This window comes from Hevea brasiliensis, chromosome 12 (assembly GCF_030052815.1).
Source record: "Hevea brasiliensis isolate MT/VB/25A 57/8 chromosome 12, ASM3005281v1, whole genome shotgun sequence".
Classification (NCBI taxonomy): domain Eukaryota; kingdom Viridiplantae; phylum Streptophyta; class Magnoliopsida; order Malpighiales; family Euphorbiaceae; genus Hevea; species Hevea brasiliensis.
The window spans coordinates 11,019,069-11,044,620 of record NC_079504.1 but is presented as its reverse complement, the minus strand read 5'-3'; the positions used below and the strand labels follow the sequence as shown (position 1 = coordinate 11,044,620).

Here is a 25,552-nt window from a genome sequence, read left to right as displayed (position 1 = left end):
TGATTAATAATGCTTGGTTATAGTCATTTTTTTTTCCGCATGACATGTTAATTTTTTCGTTATGTGGGAATGCTCAGGAGAGAGGAAGGTCCACCAATATAGAAAAACCAAAGAGTCTAAAGGCACCGATGAGTTTTAGCTATGTAGTAATGGAGTTGTCTTTAAAGATATAGTCAAAGCCAAATATATATATGTATATATATATATAAGTGTAAAGGCAGTGTAGGACATGTGACAAAGGTGATTTTCTTATATGTACAACTGATGTTGTTTCTGGCCTTTCTTGGTTGGGCGTTTAGGGACTTGTTGAACGCTGGTAGTACATAGGGTTGGCAGGTCAGAAGCTTTGAAGTTGGACGTTAATCGAAGAAAAATTTTAGCAATTGAAAATGTTCTAATGACAGTGAGGTATACATTGAACTCTTGTACAATGAGTTTCTTGCCAGATCAATATGACACGCATAGGAATATTCGATTCATTATAGAAACTTGCTAGTCCTCGGACTAGGATTTACTTTTTTTTTTAATATATATATAAAAGCAATATTTTCATTAATAAATAATTCAGAAAAAACTTAGCCGTAGGATTTACTTCCTTTTATACGCAAAATTATACTTCTTTGCCGCATGGAATGCTTGGTATCAGATAGTAATTGCTAGCCAGGTATGTGTCGTATAATTGATTTTTGATGTTGAAGTGGAAGTAGGTGATATCTACAATAATTTGGAGGTTATGTATGTGGAGAAAAAAGGGGAGGAACTCATTGTAGGGTGTGTGATTTTGATGTTAAAATATTCAGATTTTGGAAATTTATTCAAGGGTTTCAAGCTCGATTTTATAGTTGAATTTGATTTTATGAGAAACTTAAAATATTCGAGTTTAATTTAAAGTTTGATAAACTTATTATAAATTTTAAATTAAAATTCAAATGAACTCAAGTAACCTCGAGTTTGAATTCATGTAGATTTAAATTTTTATATAAATTTAATTATGACTTATTTTATCATATTGTACTTAAATAATATATAATTTGCATGTTCACCTGTTTGCCCAGCATCTATCTGACAGGGAACTAGCTAGTTTTGTTTTCTCATACCAGAATAAAGATTCGCTAGGCAAACTTTCACAGATCAGTGGATATCAGTCGACTGTGAAACTCTTGCTGCTCAAGATATATAGCATGATAAAGAGGAAGAACTAATCGTTTCATAGAAGTAGAGTTCAATAATATGATACTATTGCACAAAGCAAAAACCTTAGCAAGCATCAATGACCCAGTCATTACATAACAAAGAAAAGAAAAAAGCAATCTAAAGCAAACACACTGATACCCAGCTTTCTTTCCTCTCCTTCGCCTGCATAGTTTAGAGAGAAAGAAGCTTTCACGTGCCTTGAGGCAAACCTGTTACTATCACCCATAAACTATAAATTAATGGAAAATTGAGAAAATGAACTAAATAGGTGTAATCTTCTAAAATTGAAATTGTTCACACAGCCCTCACAGCTTGGAATCTAGGTTCCTTGGGGAGGAACTTCTGCTCTGCATAAACTGACATGTAATCACCAAACACAAACTTGGGGTATTCTTGACGATTCATCTCCTGGTTAGCTTTCTCCACCAGTTCTGGTGCAGGAGCTATGGTGGCTTTGAGAGATGGGTTATAGAATGAAGCAATTGACCTTCTGTTCCCGTTAGGGGTGGCCAGAACCCGGTGCCAGGTACTCTTGTACCTGCCATTGCTTAGGACCTCAATCTGATCACCAGTGTTTATGACGATGGCGTTTTTCAGAGGCTGGACATCAATCCATTGCCCATCCTTGAGGATTTGAAGACCTCCCACTTCATCATCTTGGAAGAGTAAGATGACACCTCCAGCATCTGTGTGAGCTCGAAGGCCGTTTACTAGCTCAGGATGAGGACATGGTGGATAGTGGCTTACCTTTGTACCAAAAAAGGCATTGTCTCCTTCTCCACCATTGAATGCCTTCTTGATGTATCCTTTGTGTAAGCCCAAGTTCTCATCCATTACTTCCATGACCCTCTCAGCTAATTTCTTCAGTTCAGCTCGGTATTCAGCCATGGTTTCTCTGTCGTAGATGTCAGAAATTTAGATCACATGTATACATCATCTTTTTCCTTTTATATTTTCTTGAAAATAAAGGAAGAATGACTTTGACTAAACTTGTAGTCTTTAGATCGTTCTACATGTATATATACTCCAACGTGCAGGCTATAATATATCATATTTTAAGTTGAGGTCATCAAGCTAAAGCTAAATGACCAATTTTCTTGAAAGAAAATGAAAGCATCATTGTTATAGAAAGGATTTCACGACACAATGAATCATAAAAAGTAATACTCGTAGATGCTTACTTGAATCCAGGAGTTTCTGATGGCCACTGGTTATCATCCAGGAGAATGAAGACATCTTCCCAGTCCACATTCTCCAATTTCTCACCATTTTTCTTCTCTGCCAAATCCTTCAACGAGTTCATCAGTTTCGAGCTCTTGAAATTTTCATTCCTTTCCAGCTTATAGCACTCTGAGCTCACCTTCTTCACCCTCTCCAGGAGCTCCTCTGGAATTCCATGGTTCACCAGCTGCAACACAAAATGAAAAATCTTAAGTCTCTTTTCAGGGAATAAACACAGAATTTCTAAACAAAAAATCATATTTTCTTCCCCGTATTTGATCTATTTTGTGATCAATCGCTTGGAAGTTCCTGAAACAGTACAAAATATACCTGGAAGAACCCCCATTCCTCGCACCCATTAGCGATCTGAGCCATTGTCTCGGCTCTCTCCTTACCAGAACCATTCACCTTAGAGAAATCAATCACTGGAATTGCCATTGAAGCAAAGAAACACAAATAAAGCTGAGAGAGAGAGAGAGAAAGAGAGAGTCTTTTAGAGTGTGCTAGGCTGTAAGTTTACTTCTGTGATGGATGCAAATAAGCGAGGATTAGGTCTATTTATAGAAACATTTCCCGCCATGCATAACGTCAACCACCTTTTGTTTCCTTTTTTATAAAGTAGCCGTTAGGGTGAGGTGTGTGGGAAGGTGACCTTTTTTCTTTTTAATTTCTTTGTAAAGTTTCAATATCAAAACACATAAGGTGAAGGTCAATGCTTAATTAGTCTTTAATTAATTAATTAATTTCTTAATTAGCCACGAAAATAACTAAACAAACTGCTTACCCACAACACAAGCATATATATATTATATATACTTTTCTTTCAGGTGATGCATACCTAATTATATAATTAATTAATTTCTTTATTTATAACTATTTTAACATTTATCTATATAATCTTCGTGCCACGTGGATGTCCTCGATCAGATATTATAGTATTAATTATTTAAAATTAAGAAATACTTCCACCAAATGAAACCTAATTAACAGGCTTACCTGCTGTGACATATATGCAAAGACAAACAAAAGCATTGGCTTCTCTTCTCTTCTCTGCAATTCAGATGGCTCTAATTCTTTGACTTGCCAGATAATTTGAGTATGAATTCTTGCCATGTGTCATTGATACCGCCATCTTCATGTGCAGTATTAATTCCCTATTTTCTTCCAATTTTCTTTTTCTTAAAACTTATAATTGAAATCATCTCTACCGACTACTCCATTAATCTTGTTGACCACTCTCATTATATATATATATATATATATATATATATATATATATATATATATATATAAACCGTAAAACCCATTTGACTTTTTCACACATGAAAATGCTACCTCTTGTAGGACAAGTGATCATGTCATTAAATTAATACCACTCCGATTTGCAGGCATAGTTTGAGGGCTCATTAAATTAATACCACTCTGATTTGCAGGCACAGTTTGAGGGCTAAGGAAAAGGATGGGCAAATTAATTATGATATAGACTTTTTGAGTTGTGAAGAATAATTAATTAAAACCATAATTAAACATTAATTACCTTAATTAATTAATATGTCAACTCCAATCATTTAGTTGGGTATTTTTATCATGAAAAAAAAAATGATCTGTAAACTCAACCAGCTATATACTTTGGTGTGTTTAGTTGGCCTTGTGATTTGGTTTTAATAATGTCCGAATGTTAGGGTACATTTCTGAGAGTACAGACAATAATGACCGTTTGATCAACAGCTGATATTGTTAGAAAACAAATGCAAATTGCTGTACTTGTAGGACTCGTGTTAGAAAACTAATCTTGTTCATTGCTGTACTTAGTGGTACTTGACAAGTCAGAAACCATTGTCAAAATTCTTACCAATCTAATGGTCGGTTTCTGCATAATTGGCATGTTTCAGATCCCATCAGTTCTTGATCTGCTGCTCTATTTTTATCTTATTATACTATGACCCAGTTTAGCTGTGCAGGCTGTCTTCATCAGTGCACAAAAGTTGAAAGTCGATCAAAACGCAGTTTCTCAAGAAAGATAAGAAACAAAGCTTTATATTGAAAAGTGCCTTAGCTTTTGTGAAAATTAATCCCTTAATTAGCCAACAATGCCAAACTGGGTTGTATATATTTTGGCAAATGAATATAATTAATCTATTTGGATTTTGGATTTAGAGTTTCTGCTAAATTTTACTTTTATATTGCAGCTGGACGCTTGTAAGATCAAAGAATGCATGGGGAACTATGTTTTCTTTGTTTTCCAATTTATGAAAGGTGTTTTCTTTTTTTTTTTTTTTTTTTAGAAAAATAAAAGATGAGAAAAAATTTCATGCGAGTCTAGTGTAGTGGTGAGCATGTATTATACTCTATAGATTGATCAAGTATTTTATTTATAGAATTGATAATATGAGAAATATCTCACTTTTTACGTTTAGTATTCGAGGAGATTAGTCGTCTGTTAACCATAAAATGAGACGAGGGATATGCACCTAACATGATGAGAGAGAGAGAGAGAGAGAGAGAGGGAGAAATATAATATTTGGTGATGTTTTATGCGGTGGTATGCAGAAAGGATTTGCATTAGAGCTGTCTATTGGGCCTTCTACCTGTGCTGATGTGTGGCCTGACACTAGCTAGGAGAGAGATAATAAGAGTTGTGATTTGCAGATATATGGTGAAGTCTACCATTTGCATGTAGCAGTTGGTGACCAAACTTTTAATTTTAGGTAATTTACATTCATATATATGAATTTTCTATTAGAGAAATTAAGAAAATATATCATCATAAGGCGGCTATTGTACTCAAGTTTTGATTCAGAAATATTCTTTTATTTTATTTAATTTCTAGGCTATCTGCATGCCTGTTTTAAAATGTATATGCGCCATTTTCTTGGAAATTTAGCTCTACACAAAGTGAATCAGCAAACTGGGTTTTCAAGAAATGGCTTCTTATTTTTGTCCAAAATATATTTTTAATTTTTCACCTCTATCTCTCTAATGAAGAAATGTATTGAAAGAACACTGAGGCCATCAAATTAAGATTTATAAATCCAGTTAGCCAAACTGAAGAGAATCAAGGAAATCAGGATCTTGTTCACAAAGAACATTACATTTAAGGTGATGTTGTAAGCTTTAAAATAATAAATTTTAAATTAATATTATTATAATCATCTTTAAAGTTAATAAATGTTAAATTTAAATTTTAATTAAAATTAAATAAAAATGACAAATTATCAATTTAATATAGTTAACAATTAAGTTATTTTACCAATAAGAGATAATTTGATTGTTTTCTTTTTTAATCTTTAAGGTGTAAGGAGTGAGGATGTATCGAGTTGAAGTCTCCTTAGCTAATCATTTATTATAAAATAAAAATGACTCTCTCTCGTTGTGCAGTCTATCATTTATTAGGTGATCCATTCAACTTTCACTGAATTAAAAAAAAAAACAATTAAATTATTTTGAACATGGGATTCAATGTTCAAAGGTCAACTCAACCTTCCATTAATTAAAATTTTCATTAGAGATAAGTTCCCTAACCATTATTATTATTATTGTGAAAAGCTGGCAGTGGCCAAATCTGAGCATAAATATGAAATTGCCCATGCCAAAGCTGAAAAATTAGCAAAATTAGTGATATGTCTAACTCAAATTCAGAGATTAACTTTTAGAATATGCACAAGTACATAAGAAAAATATTAATAATTAAATTTCATAATTAATTATTTTATTAAAAGAGAATACTTGATGAGACATGATTAGCTAGCAAGTAATTAATTAGTTGATAATTATTTATTGTTTTGTGATAAAATTTTGAATTTGGACATCTGTTTAAGTAAAGCAAAAATCATTGTTAAAATCAACAAGACTTAACTAACTTCATTGGGTTGAGTGCTCCAAATGCAACACTCACTCTTCTAGGTTTGATGAATTTCATTTGGTATTATCACATGGAACATGCTGTGTTCTTATATTGTGCCTCTAAATTTTATTAAAGATAATAACTAATTAATAAAATATCACTATAATTATTCAACATATTAATTCAACTATTATTACAAGTAATTAAATGCATGCCTTGTAAACTATGAGAGATTAAAAAATTTAAATCAACATATTTTAACGGTCCCTCCCCCCTCCTATATTACAACGGGGTTGAACGGTTCATAAACTTATAATAATAAATTTTATATTTTTAATAATAAAAATTATTGTCTCACATTGATTTGAAATTAGATATTTATGCTATATATAAAAATTCGACAAATCTTCTCTCGCTTTTGAGATAAATAAGGCTCAGCCGATTTTCTTAAAATGATATCAGAGCCTATCCTGTTTCAACATTAGACTACCCGCAATTGTATTTATCTGTAAGCCTCACGCTCTAGATGTTTATTTATGAGTGTGAAGGGGGTGTATTATTCCATATTGATTTGGAATGAGGTATTTATGCTATATATAAAATTTAGACAAATCTCCTCTTCTTGAACTAGTTTTTAGGATAGAGTTAGACCGATTCATTTTCTTTACAAAAATTTTTACTATTAAATTTAATATTTATAATAATTCAAATTAATTTATAATATGAAATGACTCAATTCAATCTCACCAGAAAGACGATATTAGGAGGAATATAACCTAAAATTATTCAATGATCTCAATTCGTCCAACTCAACCTATTTGTGAATTCTAATTATTTACAAAATCATAAAATTTTAAATTCAAATTTTATATTACAATCACTATTTTGGTTTTGTAAAGTGACAACAAATATGATGCCTAAATGCATTCCCCCAAGACAATGTCGAGATAGAGGATATAAAGGAAGTGCTCTTCATCTCGAAACAAGAGAAATTGCGTAATATTCATGCATGGAGGTTAGCTAACTGTGATTCTCTTCCTTCCATTTTAAGAAGTCTCTCTCTCTCTCTCTCTCCTTCTTCCTCACATGCTGCTGACTAATGGTGTTTCTAACAAGGCATGGAGAACTTGTCTAGAGTGCCTGTACATAGATTTTCTTTATGCTTTCTGTCTTCCTCTCTTCTTTCTTATATTATTATTATATATTTTCTTCAAGAATATTATATTTCTTTGAACTAATTAACCAAAATCTTGTATTATATAATTATGAATACAAAGTCATCCCCAAGGTCGGCATCCCTCGGTCCAGATATTTGTCAACCAAATTTCATTGTTAAACCAACTAAATATTTATATTTTACGTTTATTCTTGTGATCTTGTCTGCAATATAATATTAAAATAATTAATTTCAAAATAATAATTTAATTACTTCTTATATATATATATAATGGATTAAAATGGCTAAGAGTACAAGTGGAAGGTCCACATATATGTGTGTGTGATCAATTAATGTAATGAGTTGATTAATTGAAGCTTCATTTAAATAATTATAATAGAAATTAATTTTATATAACTACAAAGCCATTTTGTAAATAATTAGGAAAAGTACATATTGTTGTATCGAGATGTCAGCCAAAGTTTAATGGCTAACTAATTATAAATTACATTGTTTTCGATATTAATAAAAAAATTAAATATTATTTAAGAGTTAATGCAAATATTATTTTTTTTAGCAATAACAATCTTCTTGTACATATTAAAAATAAAAATACAAATAATTAAATATATATAATAATGATATATGACTTTTCTAGAAACTTGTTTATTTTTCTATATGTCACACAAATTAAATTAAATAGAAAGATTTAAAGAGTTCAAATCCTACCCATTGTTCTTTTTTATGGACAATTGGTAAACCTTATTATAATTTGTCAATAAGGTTGATGGTATACATACTCTAACCCTGAACTGGAGGAGCTTCCTATCACCTAAACTTTTTATTTAAAGATTAAAATTGTTGATGTGGATGATGTCCCTCTCCAAGTGATTTGTCAATGTTTAGGAAAATGTATAGTTGCTTTGGTCAAAAAATGGTGAAGAAAAAAAAAATATGAAAGTCACTTTAGGCTATAGATTGTTCCTTAAATTTAAGAGTGTGGGACTCATAATTTTATAAGTGAAGATGCACATGTATCGAAAGTATTTTATAATTTACCATGTGAGAGATATAGTTTTTATTTTATAATTATTTTAGAAATAAAAATAAAAATCTTTTCCATGTCTTTGTAAATCTATATCAACCATTATATCCACCTTTTCTTGTTATAACTAATTGATGGTGATATCCTCTATTCTTTTTTTTTTTTTAAATCCTCAAGTCTCAGTTGCCAATAAGTTGAATGGCAAGACCTTATCAAATACATCAATATTACGTTATTCAGGGGCAAGTCCACAGCTTAATTTATGAGTGGGTTTTTAGCAAAGGCGAATTAGTTTTATGTCAGAAAGGCCCATCTCTCGTCTCTTGCAAGTTTACAACTGGACCCATCACCTCCTATACACATTTGGACCAACCCATGTACATCCAAAAATTCAATATTCGCTTCCACCTTCACGGCGGAGAGGCCACAGAGAGGGTTCCCTCCTTGGCTTTCATTACTTAAATAGAAAATTTGAATTTAAAAAATAAATAAGTGAAAGTGAAAACAAGCTAACTTGGCTCAAGAGAACGTAGAAAAATCAATGAGAACCAATTTGCAACTTACTCTTAGCTTCTTGAATTACATTGTCAATGATGGATGCAACTGAAATTCAATCGTGCAATGGCCAAAAGTGGATGGAATGAGATACATTCCAAATACAAGGTTCCAAGAAATGTTGTGTGGCTTTTGTAAAGTCATTGGCATCATTCTTGGACTAGTCGTCTTGAGGCTTGATGTAATTTTCACAGCCATCAGGCCCATCACATTAATAAGTGTGATTGAATTGGTGGGAGGATATGCAGTGCCAAGGCTGGTGATGGATGAGAAGAACTTCAAACCTGGACCCTTTTATCTGAGTAGAGCAAGGAGGCCAGTTTGCTTCATAGAGCCCATTTGTGGATATAGATGTTTTACATGTTTAGCTTTTCCATTGTCAACAGCCTACCATATCCAATGGAAAATTTTCAACTGTGCACCAGCTGCCCTTATTCCTAAAATTTTAAGTGCTATGAATTTAAGTTTAGACTCAAATAAAATTCTCTCCTAGTATTGCTCATAGGGGGAGGTTTGGCAGCACACTTTGCTGTCAGAAGAAACAATCGTTAGAGGCCCCAATAAAGCTTTTATCAGCAGGAGGACTACAAGGTCAACCCCCAAAGCGACCACTCAACTAGTTGGTTATACTATAGAATATGCTGCAATTTCTCAACATGGAATTGCAAGTCAATAAAATATAGTAGGGGTGAGCATTCAGTTCAAATCGAATCAAATCGAATAAAAATAAATTAAATAATAAAAACTGAATTATAAATTTTAGAAATCGAACCGAATCGAAATAGATAAAAAACTGAATCGAATCAAACCACTCTATTTCGATTTGATTCGGTTTAAACTGATCGGTTTTGATTTTTGATTGATTTTTTAATTTAGACTTGATTTTCAAGTTATTTGGTCTGATTTTAATTTCGATTTGAACCTAATAACTATTAATCAATGAAATTAAATAACTTTTATATATAAAATTACATATAATTCATAAATTCTCCATAAAAATAAATTAAATAAAAAATCAATAAAATTATTAGATTCGGTTCGGTTTAACTGATTTTTTTCTCTTTAAAATTGAATTGAACCAAAATAACTGAAATTTTTATTATACAAAATCGAACTGAACTGAATTATTTTAAAAATCTAACTGAATGATCAAATTAAGACAATTTGATTGGATTTATTCGGTTTGAACCAAACAATGCTCACCCCTATAATATAGACACATAAATATAAGTAGGTCTCAAGCGATTACGATCTAGAAGTGAGATACATCTTGTAATGAGATCCAGAAACTACTGATTTTTGTTCAAGAGAAAATTATTATTTAGTTCATACATTTTAATGAAATCAATTATTTAATTTTTATATTTTAAAAAATATATTATTTAATATTTGTATTTTATTTTCGTTAAATTATTTAATATTTTTGTCAAATTTTTCATTAATCAATGATAGTAAAACTATTATTTAGCCTCTCTATTTTAAGAAAACTAATTAGCTATATTTTGAAAAATACATTTTAGTGAAACTAATTAGTTATTTTCTATATTTTTAGAAACACAATATTTTAAAAAATATATTCTCGATAAAAATAAAAATTTTGCTATGAGACTAATTAAATCTCAATTTATATAATTTTTTTTATAAATTGTTCAAGTATTTTCATCAAATTCCTAAGACATCATTTTTGAATTTTCTTTACAGGAAACAAATTTCCTTAATTATTTAGGAATCTAGGAAAATTAATTAACATTTCTGTATAAATAGTTAGTTTGTACCATTTTTATAAAAAAGAAAAAAGAAAACAAAGAAAGAATGAGGGGAAAGACGTGAGCGCAAGAGACAAGAGAGAGAGAAATGAGGAGGTAAGTGAAAAGTAAAGGGAGAGAATTATGATAATTTAGGTAAAAAAATAATTATGAAATTAAATAGTTAACAGAATTAAATTACTTAAACTAAGTAATGTGTTTTCTTAAAATATAAAGACTAATTAATTAATTTTACTAAAATAGAAGATTAAATAGTAATTTGACATTGACTAACAAAAAATTACCGAAAAAATTAAATAATTTAATAAAAATAAAATATAAAAATTAAATAATATATTTTTTAAAATATAATGATCAAATATAAAAAAAATAATAATTTACTTTATTTTTTAAAAAATATAATTATAATTATGTAATAATTAATTATTAACTTATCATTCTATATCAAATATTGACTTGTAACCAACGGTATCATTAGTAAGGGTCATTTCATTTTTTTTTTAACAATAACAATATAATTTATTGAAAAACAATACCAGTACAAGACTTTAGCCAAAAAAAAAAATACACAACTTTAAATCCAAGCCTAAAAAAGCAAGCCCAAAAACCTGACTACATGAAGCCCTAGAAACCATCGAGTATAACTATTAACTTGAACCTCAAATTCCAACAGTAATGGCTTCAAAACTATATCATCACTGCTGGTCAAAAATCCCAACTGCAAGGGAAACTATAAAAGCTACAAAGAAGAAAGCACAACAACCTCCTTAGAACCTAAAATATAATTTCTCGTCACAATTAAAAATCTTCCTGACACAGTCTTTAATCTTAAAAACGCAGAGTGAAAAGTATAGCAATTAGGGGTTGTACAGAAGTTAAAAGCATTGACCTGACAAACCGAGATATTAGAGGGTTTTTACTGAAATCTGATTGATAAAGAATATGGCCAAGAGCCTCCATCTTTCTCTTCTCCACCATATCTAACTCAAAATTCATACATCCAATGGTTACAAGAGAAAGATTCTTTTTATAAATATTTAAATGGTTTAATTTTATCTTTTTATCAATGCGTTGATTCCTATTAAGAAGCCTATAACAGTCTTATGATTTATAGTCTGTTTAAATATTTTTAATGAAAGTTGATTATTTATTGATTGGGGTATTCAGTAGAATTTACACTGGAACCTTTCGGTGAAATGAAAGAATGGCCACCGTTTTCTGACAAATGAAAGCCTTGTATAAAATAAAGTTACTTACGTCATTTTCATATGCGGACTCTTGTCAACTTTAGTAGTTAGTTCCGTACAACAAAATACGTTAATAATTCGTTGTCAATAAAAATTTGGAAATTCATAATAATAATAATAATAATCACAAATCATTTATCAATATGAGATTAGGTAGGTGTAGTGAGAGAGAAAAGGCAGAAATAGAAATATAACTCATTGTTCCGTGGCCATGCATGAAAATCAGAAAGCGTGTGGAATAAGAAAACCACTTGCTGAACTCATAAAACTATTATTTCAATTAATTTGGACAAGGTTTCTTCATTGTGCAATTATCCAAAATTTGATCATATATATCTTTAAATTTTAATATTAAAAAGTAATTAGTATCTGATCATTGACTGTTAATGCAATAACAATGAATCTATTATATCAAAAATGATTTTTTTTAATATTTTAAAATATATGATAAAATCCACTTATATAAATTTACATTTTAAGTCTATAATTAATTAGTTCTAGACAAGAGTTATATAAGTGATAATGATATTGGACAGCTAAAAGCAAGTCAACTTTTGTTTCATCTTTATTTCTACCCGATACCTTTTAATTTTTGACAAAGTGTTAATGATAGTACATCAATGTAAAATAATATGTTAAATGAATCTTATCTTCAGCTATTAGTAGAAAATTGAAGAAAAAAAATTATGTTAATTACTGTTAGAACTTAAACAATAAGAGATTCATAATAGTTGTATACACCAGACTAATTGCACTTAAGAAGTTCCTTTTTTTTTATATATATATATAGAAAATACATATATAAGATAGGGACAACACATATTACTTAATAAAAATATGATAATTTTATTAATATATGCTAAGTTACATATTTTATACACAGAAATACGCTCTACAAGTGATATAAAATTTTAAAGGATTAGCCCTATACACATACAAGAAGATTAAAGAAATACAAGGAAAATATCATACAAACCCTCTAAACCCAAAACAAGAAATTAAAAAAAAAAAAAAAAGTGAAACAGAAAAAGGGGAGTTGCACATATTAATTTGGTCAGACGAACTATTGGGTGATATAAAATTGAGAGGGAATAATAAAATAACCCTCAAAATTTAAAATTGATGATGAGTGAAATTAAGCCAGCCATTACTCCACATCAACCCATATATCCTTACCAAATATGGTAAGGATTCTCTCTGCCTTAACTCTATATCGCACGCCATAAGCTTGGTTAAGCTCCATGGAGAAGGTGACTCTATCGTTCACCCGGAGATTCTTTTGCTCCACATACCGACGCCAATGGGCTCGGGACAGCACCGGTTTTCGATATCGATCAAATCGACGTGTGGATAAACGAAATTGACGTGCATGATTATGTACATCAAATGCTTCAAAGACCATAAAATGGGAACCTTCAGGAAAAGGGAAAGCCGAAAGAACACGACTAGGAAAGTTCAGTGAACCTTTGAGATCGTTTGGTGTGAGTAAGCGGGTGAAGAGAGGCACTACTATTGGGTCCATTTGCAACACACACTGAGGGAGAGAGAGGGGGTGGGGGAGTGGTGGGTGGGAAAGAGAACTGAAATTTATAGAAACCTAGAGCAAGGATGCAGATGCATAATGCCAGGTAAATCAACATCTGTAGTACACCTTGTTTAATTGACAATTCAACCCAAATCCAGAAAATTAGATACGTAAAAAAAGTGTTGCAATATTTTTTCTACGTCTTTCCTTGTCATGCATGGAGAGAAGCTAAAATAAGCGTCGCTGACTGTCTCCATCAGAATATCAGTCAAGCACTGAGAGAAGGATTATCGCTATATCTACACACACACACACATATGTACATTACCCTATATTTTCTACGAGTTTAAGAGAGCACATCTCATATTATTTTTTTTTTTAATTGATTGCCAAGTAGCTATGAGAATTAATCGAAGCCATACTTACCGTGATATAGTTAGAACTTTGGGAGTTTTTACATATTATTTCCTTCCAAATGAACATTAAATGAGTTGATATAATCGAGTGGCAAGTATACAAAAGATTAGCATAATAATTATCAAATTATCCGACTTGAATTGGCAATTATATAGACATCATATATTATATTTGTCATAATGAAGACATGTTTGTCTAAAAATTTAGTACCTACAAAAGTCATTACCACCCAGAAATAAAATATTGATGCTTAATTAAGATCATGTGGATACTAACTAATTGATTTGAGAGTTGCATCACTTTGAAAAGTCTAGCTAACTATAGTCTTCGCGCATGATTAATTGTTTCTTTTTATCGTCTTCTTCTGTTAATATTTTCTTTTATTTGCTATTATAGTCAACTCGTTCAGACATGGTTTCTTTTCTTATCTTACAAGAAAATCATATACTCCAAGCATGACGAACGATTCCGAAACTCACATGTTCAAACGAACGTACTTTGATTCATCATATAATTTCTTGTCAAATTTTAATTATTTTTTTCAATACAATAGGTTATATACATAGATATATTAATCAATTACATAAATATATATAGTCATAATGCACTGAGATATTATGAAAATTGAGATATTTTGTTCGAGTAAAAAATTTAAAATGGCAACCAAAATACTTTTGAATTATGAATTCCAATATATATATATTTTTTAATTTGAAAAGAACGATAAGGATATTTTAAAGAAAAGTAGTGTTTAATATTTTGATTAGGATAAAAATATTATTATTTATATTGTTTAGTGACACAAGTGTTTATAATAGTTAGTGTTTAGAGATTGAAAAAATAAATTATAAAACATAACCTTTATTAGCTTTTAAATTAGGGTAGAAAAATGATGTCACTATTTTTATATTTAACGGTTAATTCAATAATTATTTTAACTAAATACTTTTACTTCAAATTATTATATATGTAATTAACCTGTAAAAAAATTTTAATGATAACAACACTTGTTATTTTTTTTTTATGTGCAATTAGTAGCAATTATTTATGTTATTGTTATCTATTAATTTTATAGGTACATTGCCATAAAATTTATACTGCTAATTCTAACATTTGTTGCAGCGAATAGGTGAGCATGTTCGAGAGCTTTCAAAACAGTTGTGAAAGAACTTGTGGAATGTGGAAGATAGTGGCCTGCAGATACAGGAGGCGACACTCCTTCCTACAAGCTCTTAGGGTTTCTGTTGGTGAGGGTCATCTTTTGGGGCTATGAGGCTTAGGGCTTCTGGTGGGTTAAAGAGATGTAGTTTGGGCTGGGTTTGCATTTGTTGCTAGACTTCTTCCAGTTCTTTTCTGTTTAGCAGGCCTAAGCTTTTAGCTTGGGTGGTTCTTTATGTTCTCTATCATTGGCTGTCGAGGCCATATTATAAAATTAGGAATCAGCATTCAGTTCAAATTGAATCAAACAAAATTAAATCGAATCAAATCATAAAAATTAAATTATATATTTTAGAAACTGAATCAAATGAAAATGAATAAAAAATCGAATCGAACTAAATTGTTATATTTTGGTTCAGTTCGATTCAAATCGATTGGTTTTGATTTTTGATAATTTTTTAATTTAGACTTGATTTTCGAGTTATTTGGTCTGATTTTAACCTTTGTTTGAACTTAATAATCATTAATCAATGAAATTAAACAATTTATATATATATAATTCATAAATTTTCCATAAAAATAAATCAGTTCAAAAATTAATAAACCTATTCGGTTTAATTGATTTTTTTCTTCAAAACCAAACCGAACTAAAATAACTAAAATTTTTATAATATAAAATCGAACCAAACCAAATTATATTAAAAATCAAATAAAATTATTAAATTAAGACAATTCAATTTGATTTATTCAATTTAAATCGAACAATACTCACCCTAAAATCAATGTAGGCATACGTGAAAACTAGCTAAGGGAAGTTCAAATCAGAATAGACAAATTAATCATTATTTCATTTTTTTGTTGATATGGTAGGTCCGTAAATTGATAAAATTAATTGTCTAATTTTAAAATTATCGGTCTAATTTTAATTTTACTTACAAAGTTATTTTTAGGTTGACTGTAGCTATCAAATTTTGAAAATTAGACCTCTAATTTTTCTTTTAACCAAAAACCACAAAACACAGACCAAATTAGCCATCAAATTTTAAAATTAGATATCTAATTTGCTCCGATCACCAAAAAAGTGGGGTTGACTTTTAAAATTTATTTAGGGTTTCAAACTCATTTAAAATATTGGATTTGAGAAAATAGGATAATAATTTACTTGGCCATCAAGCTTTCCATCTTTTTAAAAAATCCTATGAAAATAAAGACTAAAGAACTTCTCGAGACTTTGCAGGTTTCAATCACCCTTCAAGCCCTTTTCACATAATGAATTCTTGCTCCATTAAAGTCCTTAAGCTTTAAGGTAACTTGAAATATCTCAAATTATATGGTTTCTTTTTTAATTTTATTATCATTAAAATTAAAGTCATTTAAATTATGGGGCTAATATAAATGATAAAAAAAAAATCAAGATAATCTATTTTTTTAAAATCAATTTCTTTAATGGGTGAAAGAAGAATGAGATTATGAAGTTAGAAAAATAAAGCCACTGCTAACACTTTTGCCCCAAAATTTAAGACGTGAACAGAGTGAAAATGCATAAAATTACTTACTTGTTCTTACATAAAATATAATAAAAAATTCTTTTTATAAAATTCCTTTTAATTTTATCGTTATAAAATAACGTTTTATCAGCACACTTAATAAGGCTATGATCCTACAAAGTAAGAGTTGAGTTGAACATAAATGTAATCCAAAAAAAAAAAAAAATCGTTTACCTGGCCAGATTTGATCACTCTCCATAGTAATATACCTGCTACCATAAAGTTTCACTAATTCAGCACTGTACATGGAAAATCTAAAAGGCAGATGCAAAGCATACATGAATATAATATCACAAACTTTTTCATGGTAGATAGGAACTAAAAATTTGATTGTTTAGATTGAATGCAAAAGCATCATTTATGTCAGGATTGCACACAGAAGTGATACGAATAAATACATTCCTTAAGATCAGGAGTTCAATTCATGCAAACGTCAGAACTTCCTTCTGATAAGTCAATAAAAGAAAGCCTGAACAGCAGAAGAGATGTACCTTAATAGTTCTATCACCATAACCGACAAAAAGCTTTCCTTGCGAGTATAACAAAGATGTTATGACAGAACCACCAGGGACTGATCCAATGGATCTGGTATCTACTTGAAATTCATCTCCTGATAATTCCTAAAATCAAATGCCACACAAATCAGGTTGAAAGAAGAGTCCAGGGAAACAAAATAATACCAATCCACCAAAATTTGATTTATACTAAAATTCTTATGTAGGAAAATATCCCCAAAAATTAGCTTTCTGAACTCTATAAATGCAAAGATGACTTGAATATATGTTGTCACTTACCTGTATATTGACAGCTTTGTCCCAACCTCCAGAAAACAGATATCTCCCCTCCATACCAATAGCAAAAATGGCACCATTGTGGGGTTGCATGGATTTCAAAAACATATCATTTCTCCATACCTGAGAATTAGAAATTTTTTCATTGATGAATTTCTTCTCCAAGGGAAAGAAGCACCAAAGCAAATTGACTTTTGTGCTTCAAGAAGGAAAGCTACCAAAAAAGAGTATAGAATGAAACAAGAAAATATCATTTCACAGCTAAACATGGTTTCAAAAAACGGCCATTACATAATGTAACCACCATTATTTATAGGTTTTTTGGGTTGCCATGACCATTACACCCGTTAAATAACGAATCTTAAAAATTGTAGCTACCACGGCCATTACGTAACCATTATGGCTCTTATTGACCGTTACCGACCATTACATGACGCCCTTACTTGACCAATTCTGCATTTTCATCTTTATTTCACATCTATTTCACCTCCATGGCTGGCTCCATTCACGTGAAAGTGAAACTTATCTGCTGTAAAGGGATATGTTAAAAGGGCAGATACTCTCTCTCTCTCTCTCTCTCTCTCTCTCTCTCTCTTCTGAGTTTTCACCAGCCATTCAATAGCCATTTGTTGTCACTCAAATACTCCAAATCTCAACTTTCTCTCAAATCTCAAGTTTCAACCATTTTCTCTCAATTCTCGAACTCAATATTCTCTCTCTTTTTTTTTTCCCCTCCACATCCATAATCAAATCTACTGAAGTGAAGGCCTTCAACTTCAATCCTCTACAAAGTTTTGAGTTCAAGAGCATCAAAAGTGAGTTATTGTTTATTTTCTCTAATTCTTAAAACTTTTTTTAATCATTTTTAGCTAAATACATAAATAATTAGAAAATAATATCAAAAAATTTAATGGATATATTTATGTGTAAATTAGTACATACTATATAAATCATTTTTAGGTAATGCATAATTGCATTAAATTATGTGTAAATTAGTACATGTCATGACCTAATTAAATTTGGTATTCTTCCATGATCATAATACCAACTTGAGAGTCTATCATTAATACAAATTGATGCAGCATGTAAACTTTAAGGCATAAATTCATTTGGTATCCTCATAGGAATGAGAACAAAAAGGAATTTGAAAGGTTCAGACCACACATAACCTTTAAATGTCCATTTTCATGTGCAGCAACAAGCTGATTCTGGGAAACAAAAAGAGACAAGACAGAGGTCACAGTTCCTGGCACATCTTCGCCTAACACTGTCAAAAGACTATGATCACTTAGACTCCACAGTCGAATGGTCCCATCCCAACTCCCACTATAGAGAATTCCATCACATGCTGCCAATGTGGAAACTACTGATTTATGACCATCCATAGCGCTTGATAGAATGCCATCCTTGAGAAAAATAAATAAATAAACAAAAAATAAAATCAGGATCATATATAATCACGTTGTGTATGAAATGAAGTAACAGGTGTTGATCATGTATATTCATTTTGTGTATGGAATGAAGTACGTGTAACTGGTATGAATCAAGGCATTACTTGCAATGACCATGCTTTAATTGACCTATCTCCACTTCCAGTGTATAGATATCCATTCCCCGCTGTAGCCAAGGCATGAATTCCACTATATCGCCAATCTTTTTGCTCATACCATTTCTTCAATGGTTCTTGCCTCAGAGGGATAGTAAGGCTCCAGAGAAATATGCCACCTCCACTATCACCACTTATGCATAATGGTTGTTCTTCGTCAACATAAATAACAGCCATTACTTTATGTTCATGACCTTTAAATGTATGTAAATGAGAGAAATCCTGCATGAAAAAATTGCAGAATAAGTTGAAGGAATGACAATGAAAAATCTTATCAATGCATTTTTTAGTGCATACCTTCAAAGACCAGACTTGAACTGATTTATCAAATGAGGAGCTAAACAAAAATCCCCCTGAAAAAGTAACACCGTCCATTCAGGAACGAGCTGATCAACTTGGAAGCATTATTATATTTATTTTTCCTTCCCCTTAGAGGATGGCAGAGAATTTTTACCCATTATTGAAACTAACAAATGAAAGTAACAGCAAAGGTACTCGTCTAAATGAGATGACGGACAAACCAAACAACAATCTAAAGATTCAAAATATCACGCATAAGAAACCTGATACAGCCCAAGAAACTGGGGAAAGTAGGAAGATAAACTTTGGTGGGAGTTTCTATGTGATTAATATGACTTGTGCACTCAAGCATCAAAAAGAATGCACTTGAATAGATGTCATAAGCCAATATCAAACAGAACCTCCCACCCCATGTCATCTAAAAAAAGCAACCTTGGTGTTCTTTGTACTGAAAAAACAACCTCTAAGCTTGCATTTTAAATTAAAATATTCATATATCATAAGGAAGAGAATGACCCCCACGTAGTATGGTAGGAATTGAACACAAAACAAAATATTAAGTGACAAATGAAGTGTCATGGAATGGATTAATAACTGAAAAAGCATAATCTTGCAATCTAAAAGCATTAGATGAGAACTTCACACCTCCAACGGCTAATCCTGTTACACAATCAAGATGGCCCTGCATATTTTTCAATTTGACTTTTCCCTCCAAAATACCATCAACAAAATCTTTGTCAACCCTAACCCCCTCAACTTGATCTGGGTTTTCTGTACTGCTGTTGTCTGCTCTCAGCACCTCATCTTTATTATGTATTTCTAATATTTTCTTGGGCACTAGAGAAAATTCACCAAGCGCCAAGCAATGTCCCTTACTCTTCTCATGAACAGTCCTATCCAATCTGAGCATAGTATCAAACTGAAGTTTAATAACAAACTCTCGAACACATTTCCACAGATCAATTACAAGTGGGCGACTCCCTGGGTCAAAATTCAAACATCTGCACAGAATCTTCTGCAATGATTCACATTCCTCACCTACTTTACCTCCTATCATAGCTCTTACTTTCTCCATCAAACCCATATAAAGAACTGAACAATCCAAACTGTTCTCCTCACTTGATTTTGAAATGAAATGATCCACATAATCAACCAGCTCTTCAGTGAATTGTTTCCCAATTAGAAATCTAAGCAAAATACATGTCAATGACCAAACGTCCGAGCTATGCACAACTGGATATCTAAAGTTAACACACTCTACCTCTATGGCATCTTTCTTCAATATCTCAAACAACATCTCTGGACTCAAAAAGGCTCCCCTTTTATAAGATTCACTTACCAATTTTCCTATTTCCTTATCACAAATCCTTCTCCCATCAGAACCAGCTTCCATGATGACCTCATGAACAGCCCTTCCTGTCACCAAAACCTCACTCAAACTTAGATTTACATGTCCAAAATCATCCAATTCAAAACAAGACAAACTTAAGCAACCCATACATAAGCCTTCCAAATGCGAAGCAATCACTGCCTCACACATTTCCATTCCCATCATTGCAAAACTGGACAAACCATTTTCCGTTAAACCATTTTCAAACTGAGGCAATTGATCTAAAACACCACTTAGTCTCTCACAAACTAAATATAAAACACCATGTTCCAAATCAGCCCACAAGCCATAAACTTTACAAATCCTAGAGTTTTTGGAACAGATTTTCAAAATCAAACTCAATTGCTCTCTCACCTCCTCTCTCATTCCGTACAAACAATTCATAATCCAAGCATCATAACTCAACTTAAAAACGGAGCCACTCCCATTGACAGGTAAAGAAACACCAGCAAGCTTAAAAAACCTTACCTTTCTATTATCCTCCTTCAAACACCCGAATCCATTCCTTTTCTCCTCAACCAGAACACCATCATTGGGCAGAACCCAATTCTTCCACGTAGCATAAAACTCATCAGACCATAAACGAGACACAGAGTCAACTTGAAGATGGTGGTGTTGGAGGTCATTCTGGGCCTTGTTATGGGGTTTTGGGGGATTTTGAAGTTGAGAGGTGGTGGGGATTAGCCTGAGGAGGTCGATATTTTTGGGAAGAAAAGAGGGGCCCTGGGATGGGAACTTGACGAGTTGGGTACACGCCGGGCAGCGAATTGTCTGAGGGTACTTTTGAGGGAGGCTTTTAAGGCATGACTCGCAGGTTGTGTGTCCACAGGCGAGTACGCGTGGAATTGTGTACTCGCCGTCGTAGGTCTGCAAGCACACAGGACACTCGGGGACATCCGGCGACTCCATTTCCAGTTGGTCCATCACCAATTAACCATAGTACAGAGTCAAACCGCGAATTGGCGATGCGTCAGTTATAAATACGACTTCCTTTTTATCGTAAATTTATTATTTTTTTTGTTAAACAAATTTATTATTAGTTATTAATTACAAGGAAAAAAAAAAGAGCAGACAAGACGGCAGCGTTTCCTAGTGGACAATCAATTACCTAGTCTATTGTCCTCCAATTTCTGGTTAGGCTTGAGAAGGTCCACCCATTTGTTGAGGAGGAGATCCGTGTCTCTGTGCGGTACGGCTTCAGCTTCCCTATTCTTGGCTTTTCGTGATATAGTTGTTGGCTTTTCTATTGCTGATCTCGTTTGGTTTGCAAGAAAATGTAGCCGTATTTAAGAAGGAAAGTTCAAAACTTTATAATATTTCGATTTGCATTGTTGATCTGACTATTCGAATTTTCGTTAGTGTTTATGATCTGGTGATTGTATACGCGATTTGTATATCATGGGATTCAACTCTGTGTATGAATTTCTGAGTCTGCTAGATTCGTTAGATATCTCCTCGTCAACGCAAATTAAGGGTATTCGCTAAAGATTTTGTAGTTGAAGCATGAAGAGGTTCTGGCTCTGTTTTTTAATTGTAATGTGGCCTTCTGATTGTCGTAGATGGGAATTCATTAGTGTCTTATATCTCACCCTTTGGAATCAATTTCTTTATTGGTATTCTGCTCATTGAGAATATACCTGATACTCTTTTTTTTCTTCCTGTGATATTTATTCGACATGAAGATAATGGCAGGGCCAGGAAGCTCCATGTTGTATTCTATTCTTTTGTTCATTGTCATTCTCTCGCTTCAAGAGATGTATCGAGGCAAGTTAGCATCAACAGAGTTGTTTACCATACTTGGAGGCTTCATCAGTTCTTTCCTATTTCTTGTGCTGCTAACAGTGAGTTTGGAGCTCCTAATTGATAGCACATTTTCCATTCCAACTTATCAAGAACCTTTTGTCTGTTCATATATTAATGCATGCTTGTAATCAATATCGTATATGTTTTGCATGTTATGTCTGCTTGAATGTCATGTGCGGGAGCAGTATGTCCATGTACAGTTTAGGGCTTTCAAAGTTGTATCTCTCTTTTTTTTTTTTGTGGCTGGATATTCTTCTTGCTGTTGAAATTCTTGTAGTTTGCCATTCTTGTTTTGGTTATGAGATTTCTTCTCTAAAATTTTCTGCCTTTGCATGGGTCATTTGTCTTATGTGATTTTCACAATAAAAATTGTACATGAAAATATACATTTACTTGGTTGCTTTTTTCTAGTTCATTGGGAATTTCCAGGAAACATGTGGCATGAAGACTGGGTGGGGCACAGGTAAGGCACTTTGTCTACATAATGTTTCCCTTGCCTTATTTATTTATTTGTTTTTGGTTGATGGAGCTGCTATTAATCAACTGCCACTGGATAATTTTACAAGGCATCTTATACAATGTTAACACATTTCTCCAACTTTCATGCTATCAAGAACCTTTTTTTGCACCTGGCATTTGGTCAAGTAATGATCTTCATCTGTGTGCAGAACAAGACTGTGTTTTCTGCAGTGTCTGGATTATTAGCTACCATTAGGAAGCACACTATTTGATGCAATTATATCCATTCTACACTTGTGCTGTGCATGTTATGGGTCACTGTCAGTGAACTTACTTGCATTAGTCTATGCTTACTTGTGTCTATGACTTTATGTGAGTGCACACCAAGCCCAACCTCCATCACCATTTTCGCTTTTTGGATTCTACTGCCAAGTCCATGCTATGTAATTATCATCAGTAACTTGCTTTAGTTGAGTTTTTCCCCATATTTTCATATCCTTTCAACTCAACTTAACGAAGCCTAAATCATAGTTTGCAATAAGTTTCAAAATGACAGAGTGTATGGAGAACAGTATTTCCATGCATTAAATGCTAATAAAATTACTAATATGAAATGACATTAAAAATATTTTTATTTTATAATATTGATTCATTCTGATTTATTATTATTATTATTATTATTATTATTATTATTATTATTATTATTATTATTATTATTATTTTGGTTCAAGTTTGAGCTGACTGAAAGGAAAAAGAAAAGATAGTAATGTAGGAAAAAATGTTTTTGGATACATGATTTAAAAAGCTGGAAATTTATGGATACATGATTTAAAAAGCTGGAAATTTAATGTGTCACTTACCTTTTCCATTTGACTAGCAAATTAATCTCTTCTCCATGGTTCATACCGCATAGTGACATTCAAATAGAATTATTTGGAGGGGATCAGGGTGCATTTGGGGACCAGGGGCTAACTCATCACTTGTTCCCTCTCCAACCCATTCCATTTTCTTGGGCCATTTTCAATGTGTTATTTCATTTATACGACATAAACTTTGGGTAATTGTGTGAAGAATTTAATGGCACATCAGATTTGTAACTTTTCCCGTAATTGGTGCTGCAATGCACAATCACCATTGGGATACACCTGTTTTTGAGTTACAGCATTTGTTGAACCACATCATGTGTTTGTTTATTTTCTTACTTTTTTTTTTATCCTTTTCTTTTGCAGTGGTATTAGCAGAAGCCATTGCTCTGATTGCGGCTGGCACTGTTCATCGTGTTTGCATCACAACATGGTAATCTCAAGATGTTATAAATGGTTTTCTGTTTCACTAGATGGCGTTGTCAACGGATGGTTAGCTGAAAAGACTTGAAACCCATTACTCGTGTTTGTTGGCCTTACTGCCCATTTGCAGTACAAGGGTGGTAGACATCCATCACACTAGCCTGTACACTAGACTCAAACCCTTCAAAATCAAAACAAGTTGGGTCTGTTAGTTCAAAAATGTGTGCGTGTTCGTCACTGAGCATTTATAGGAAGAACCTATTTGATTGACCCGAAAATTTTGAATGCAAAAAATCTGTGGAGTTGACACAATTAATTGAGCCTGTGAACTTGAAACCTTTTTCTCAGAGGTGATATACTGAAAAGTTGAAATATTGAAAGAAATTTAGCTGTTATTGTACTGCATAACCCATTAATGTTTCTGAACTGGCTTGGTTAGCATATTCTTTTGGGTGTGCGTTTATGTTAGTGTGAGTTGACATGGGAACAAGAAGTAGTTCAACTTTATGGATTCCAACTTGAAGATTCTAACAGCAGATATCCATGCAAATTGAAATTGAATGTCTTGCAAATGTTTGCTAATGACCATGTTCAACTTTTTATTTTTGGTGCAGTTTCTTGTTCTCAGTGGGACTACTGTACGAGGTCAACAAGCTTTCAGGGATGATACTTTCAAAAAGTGAATCTAAAACAAGGAGGCACTAGGGGGGATGCTATTATTGCTTTTCTTTTAAATTATGACCTGCTGATCTTAAGTTCTGTTCTCTCGCCAGCCTTTGTCAAGTGATTGTGAGATTTATTAGATATTTATCAACAAGGCTGACTTTGAAACTAGTCACTTGTAGGGTACCAAGAAGATGTTGGATAATCTTATTTTCCTGCTTTCTTCAAGGGAAAAAATAGTTATTTTTTTAATAATATTTTTGCTTCTGAAACATTTTCTGCTTCTGCTGTCCAGTGTCGTGTGCAAGTGTGTTTTTCTTTATAGTATTATAGTGACCTAATTGCGATAATTTAGGCAAGAGTTCTACAGAAATTTATGAATTTTCGAAGAATTGAACTTTTTGAACGAATATGGGGTGTTTGGGTTCATAGGATAGAACATTCTAAATAATATGAAATAAAAATTTTAAAATTAGTCCCTCAAAGTGATGACAACCTATAATTTAATATAATTAATATTTTTAATATCAAAATTTATTTTAAATTCAATTATAATTTATTCTTAACTTTCTTCGAATC

At 32.0% G+C, this 25,552-nt stretch overlaps 3 protein-coding genes across 3 annotated transcripts; 1 reads left to right on the top strand and 2 right to left on the bottom strand.

The window, feature by feature from the left end:
* Nucleotides 1–1,185: 1,185 nt before the first annotated feature.
* On the bottom strand, nt 1,186–2,938 carry LOC110632629 (1-aminocyclopropane-1-carboxylate oxidase-like). Its single transcript, XM_058130518.1, has 3 exons — nt 2,746–2,938; nt 2,376–2,602; nt 1,186–2,089 (listed from the first exon to the last, which is right to left on the bottom strand). The coding sequence occupies exons 1-3, from the start codon at nt 2,851–2,853 to the stop codon at nt 1,489–1,491; spliced, it is 936 nt and encodes a 311-aa protein (XP_057986501.1). The 5' UTR covers nt 2,854–2,938; the 3' UTR covers nt 1,186–1,488.
* Nucleotides 2,939–16,702: 13,764 nt separating this feature from the next.
* LOC110632636 (uncharacterized) lies at nt 16,703–21,746 on the bottom strand. The gene is made up of 7 exons (XM_021780921.2): nt 20,018–21,746; nt 19,370–19,425; nt 19,022–19,294; nt 18,636–18,872; nt 17,470–17,589; nt 17,167–17,295; nt 16,703–16,884 (listed from the first exon to the last, which is right to left on the bottom strand). Exons 1-7 carry the CDS (start codon nt 21,684–21,686, stop codon nt 16,864–16,866), a joined length of 2,505 nt encoding a protein of 834 aa, XP_021636613.2. The 5' UTR covers nt 21,687–21,746; the 3' UTR covers nt 16,703–16,863.
* Nucleotides 21,747–21,811: 65 nt separating this feature from the next.
* On the top strand, nt 21,812–25,256 carry LOC110632637 (uncharacterized). The gene is made up of 5 exons (XM_021780922.2): nt 21,812–21,951; nt 22,445–22,603; nt 22,977–23,028; nt 24,254–24,320; nt 24,925–25,256. Exons 2-5 carry the CDS (start codon nt 22,448–22,450, stop codon nt 25,013–25,015), a joined length of 366 nt encoding a protein of 121 aa, XP_021636614.2. The 5' UTR covers nt 21,812–21,951; nt 22,445–22,447; the 3' UTR covers nt 25,016–25,256.
* The last annotated feature ends 296 nt before the right edge of the window (nt 25,257–25,552 follow it).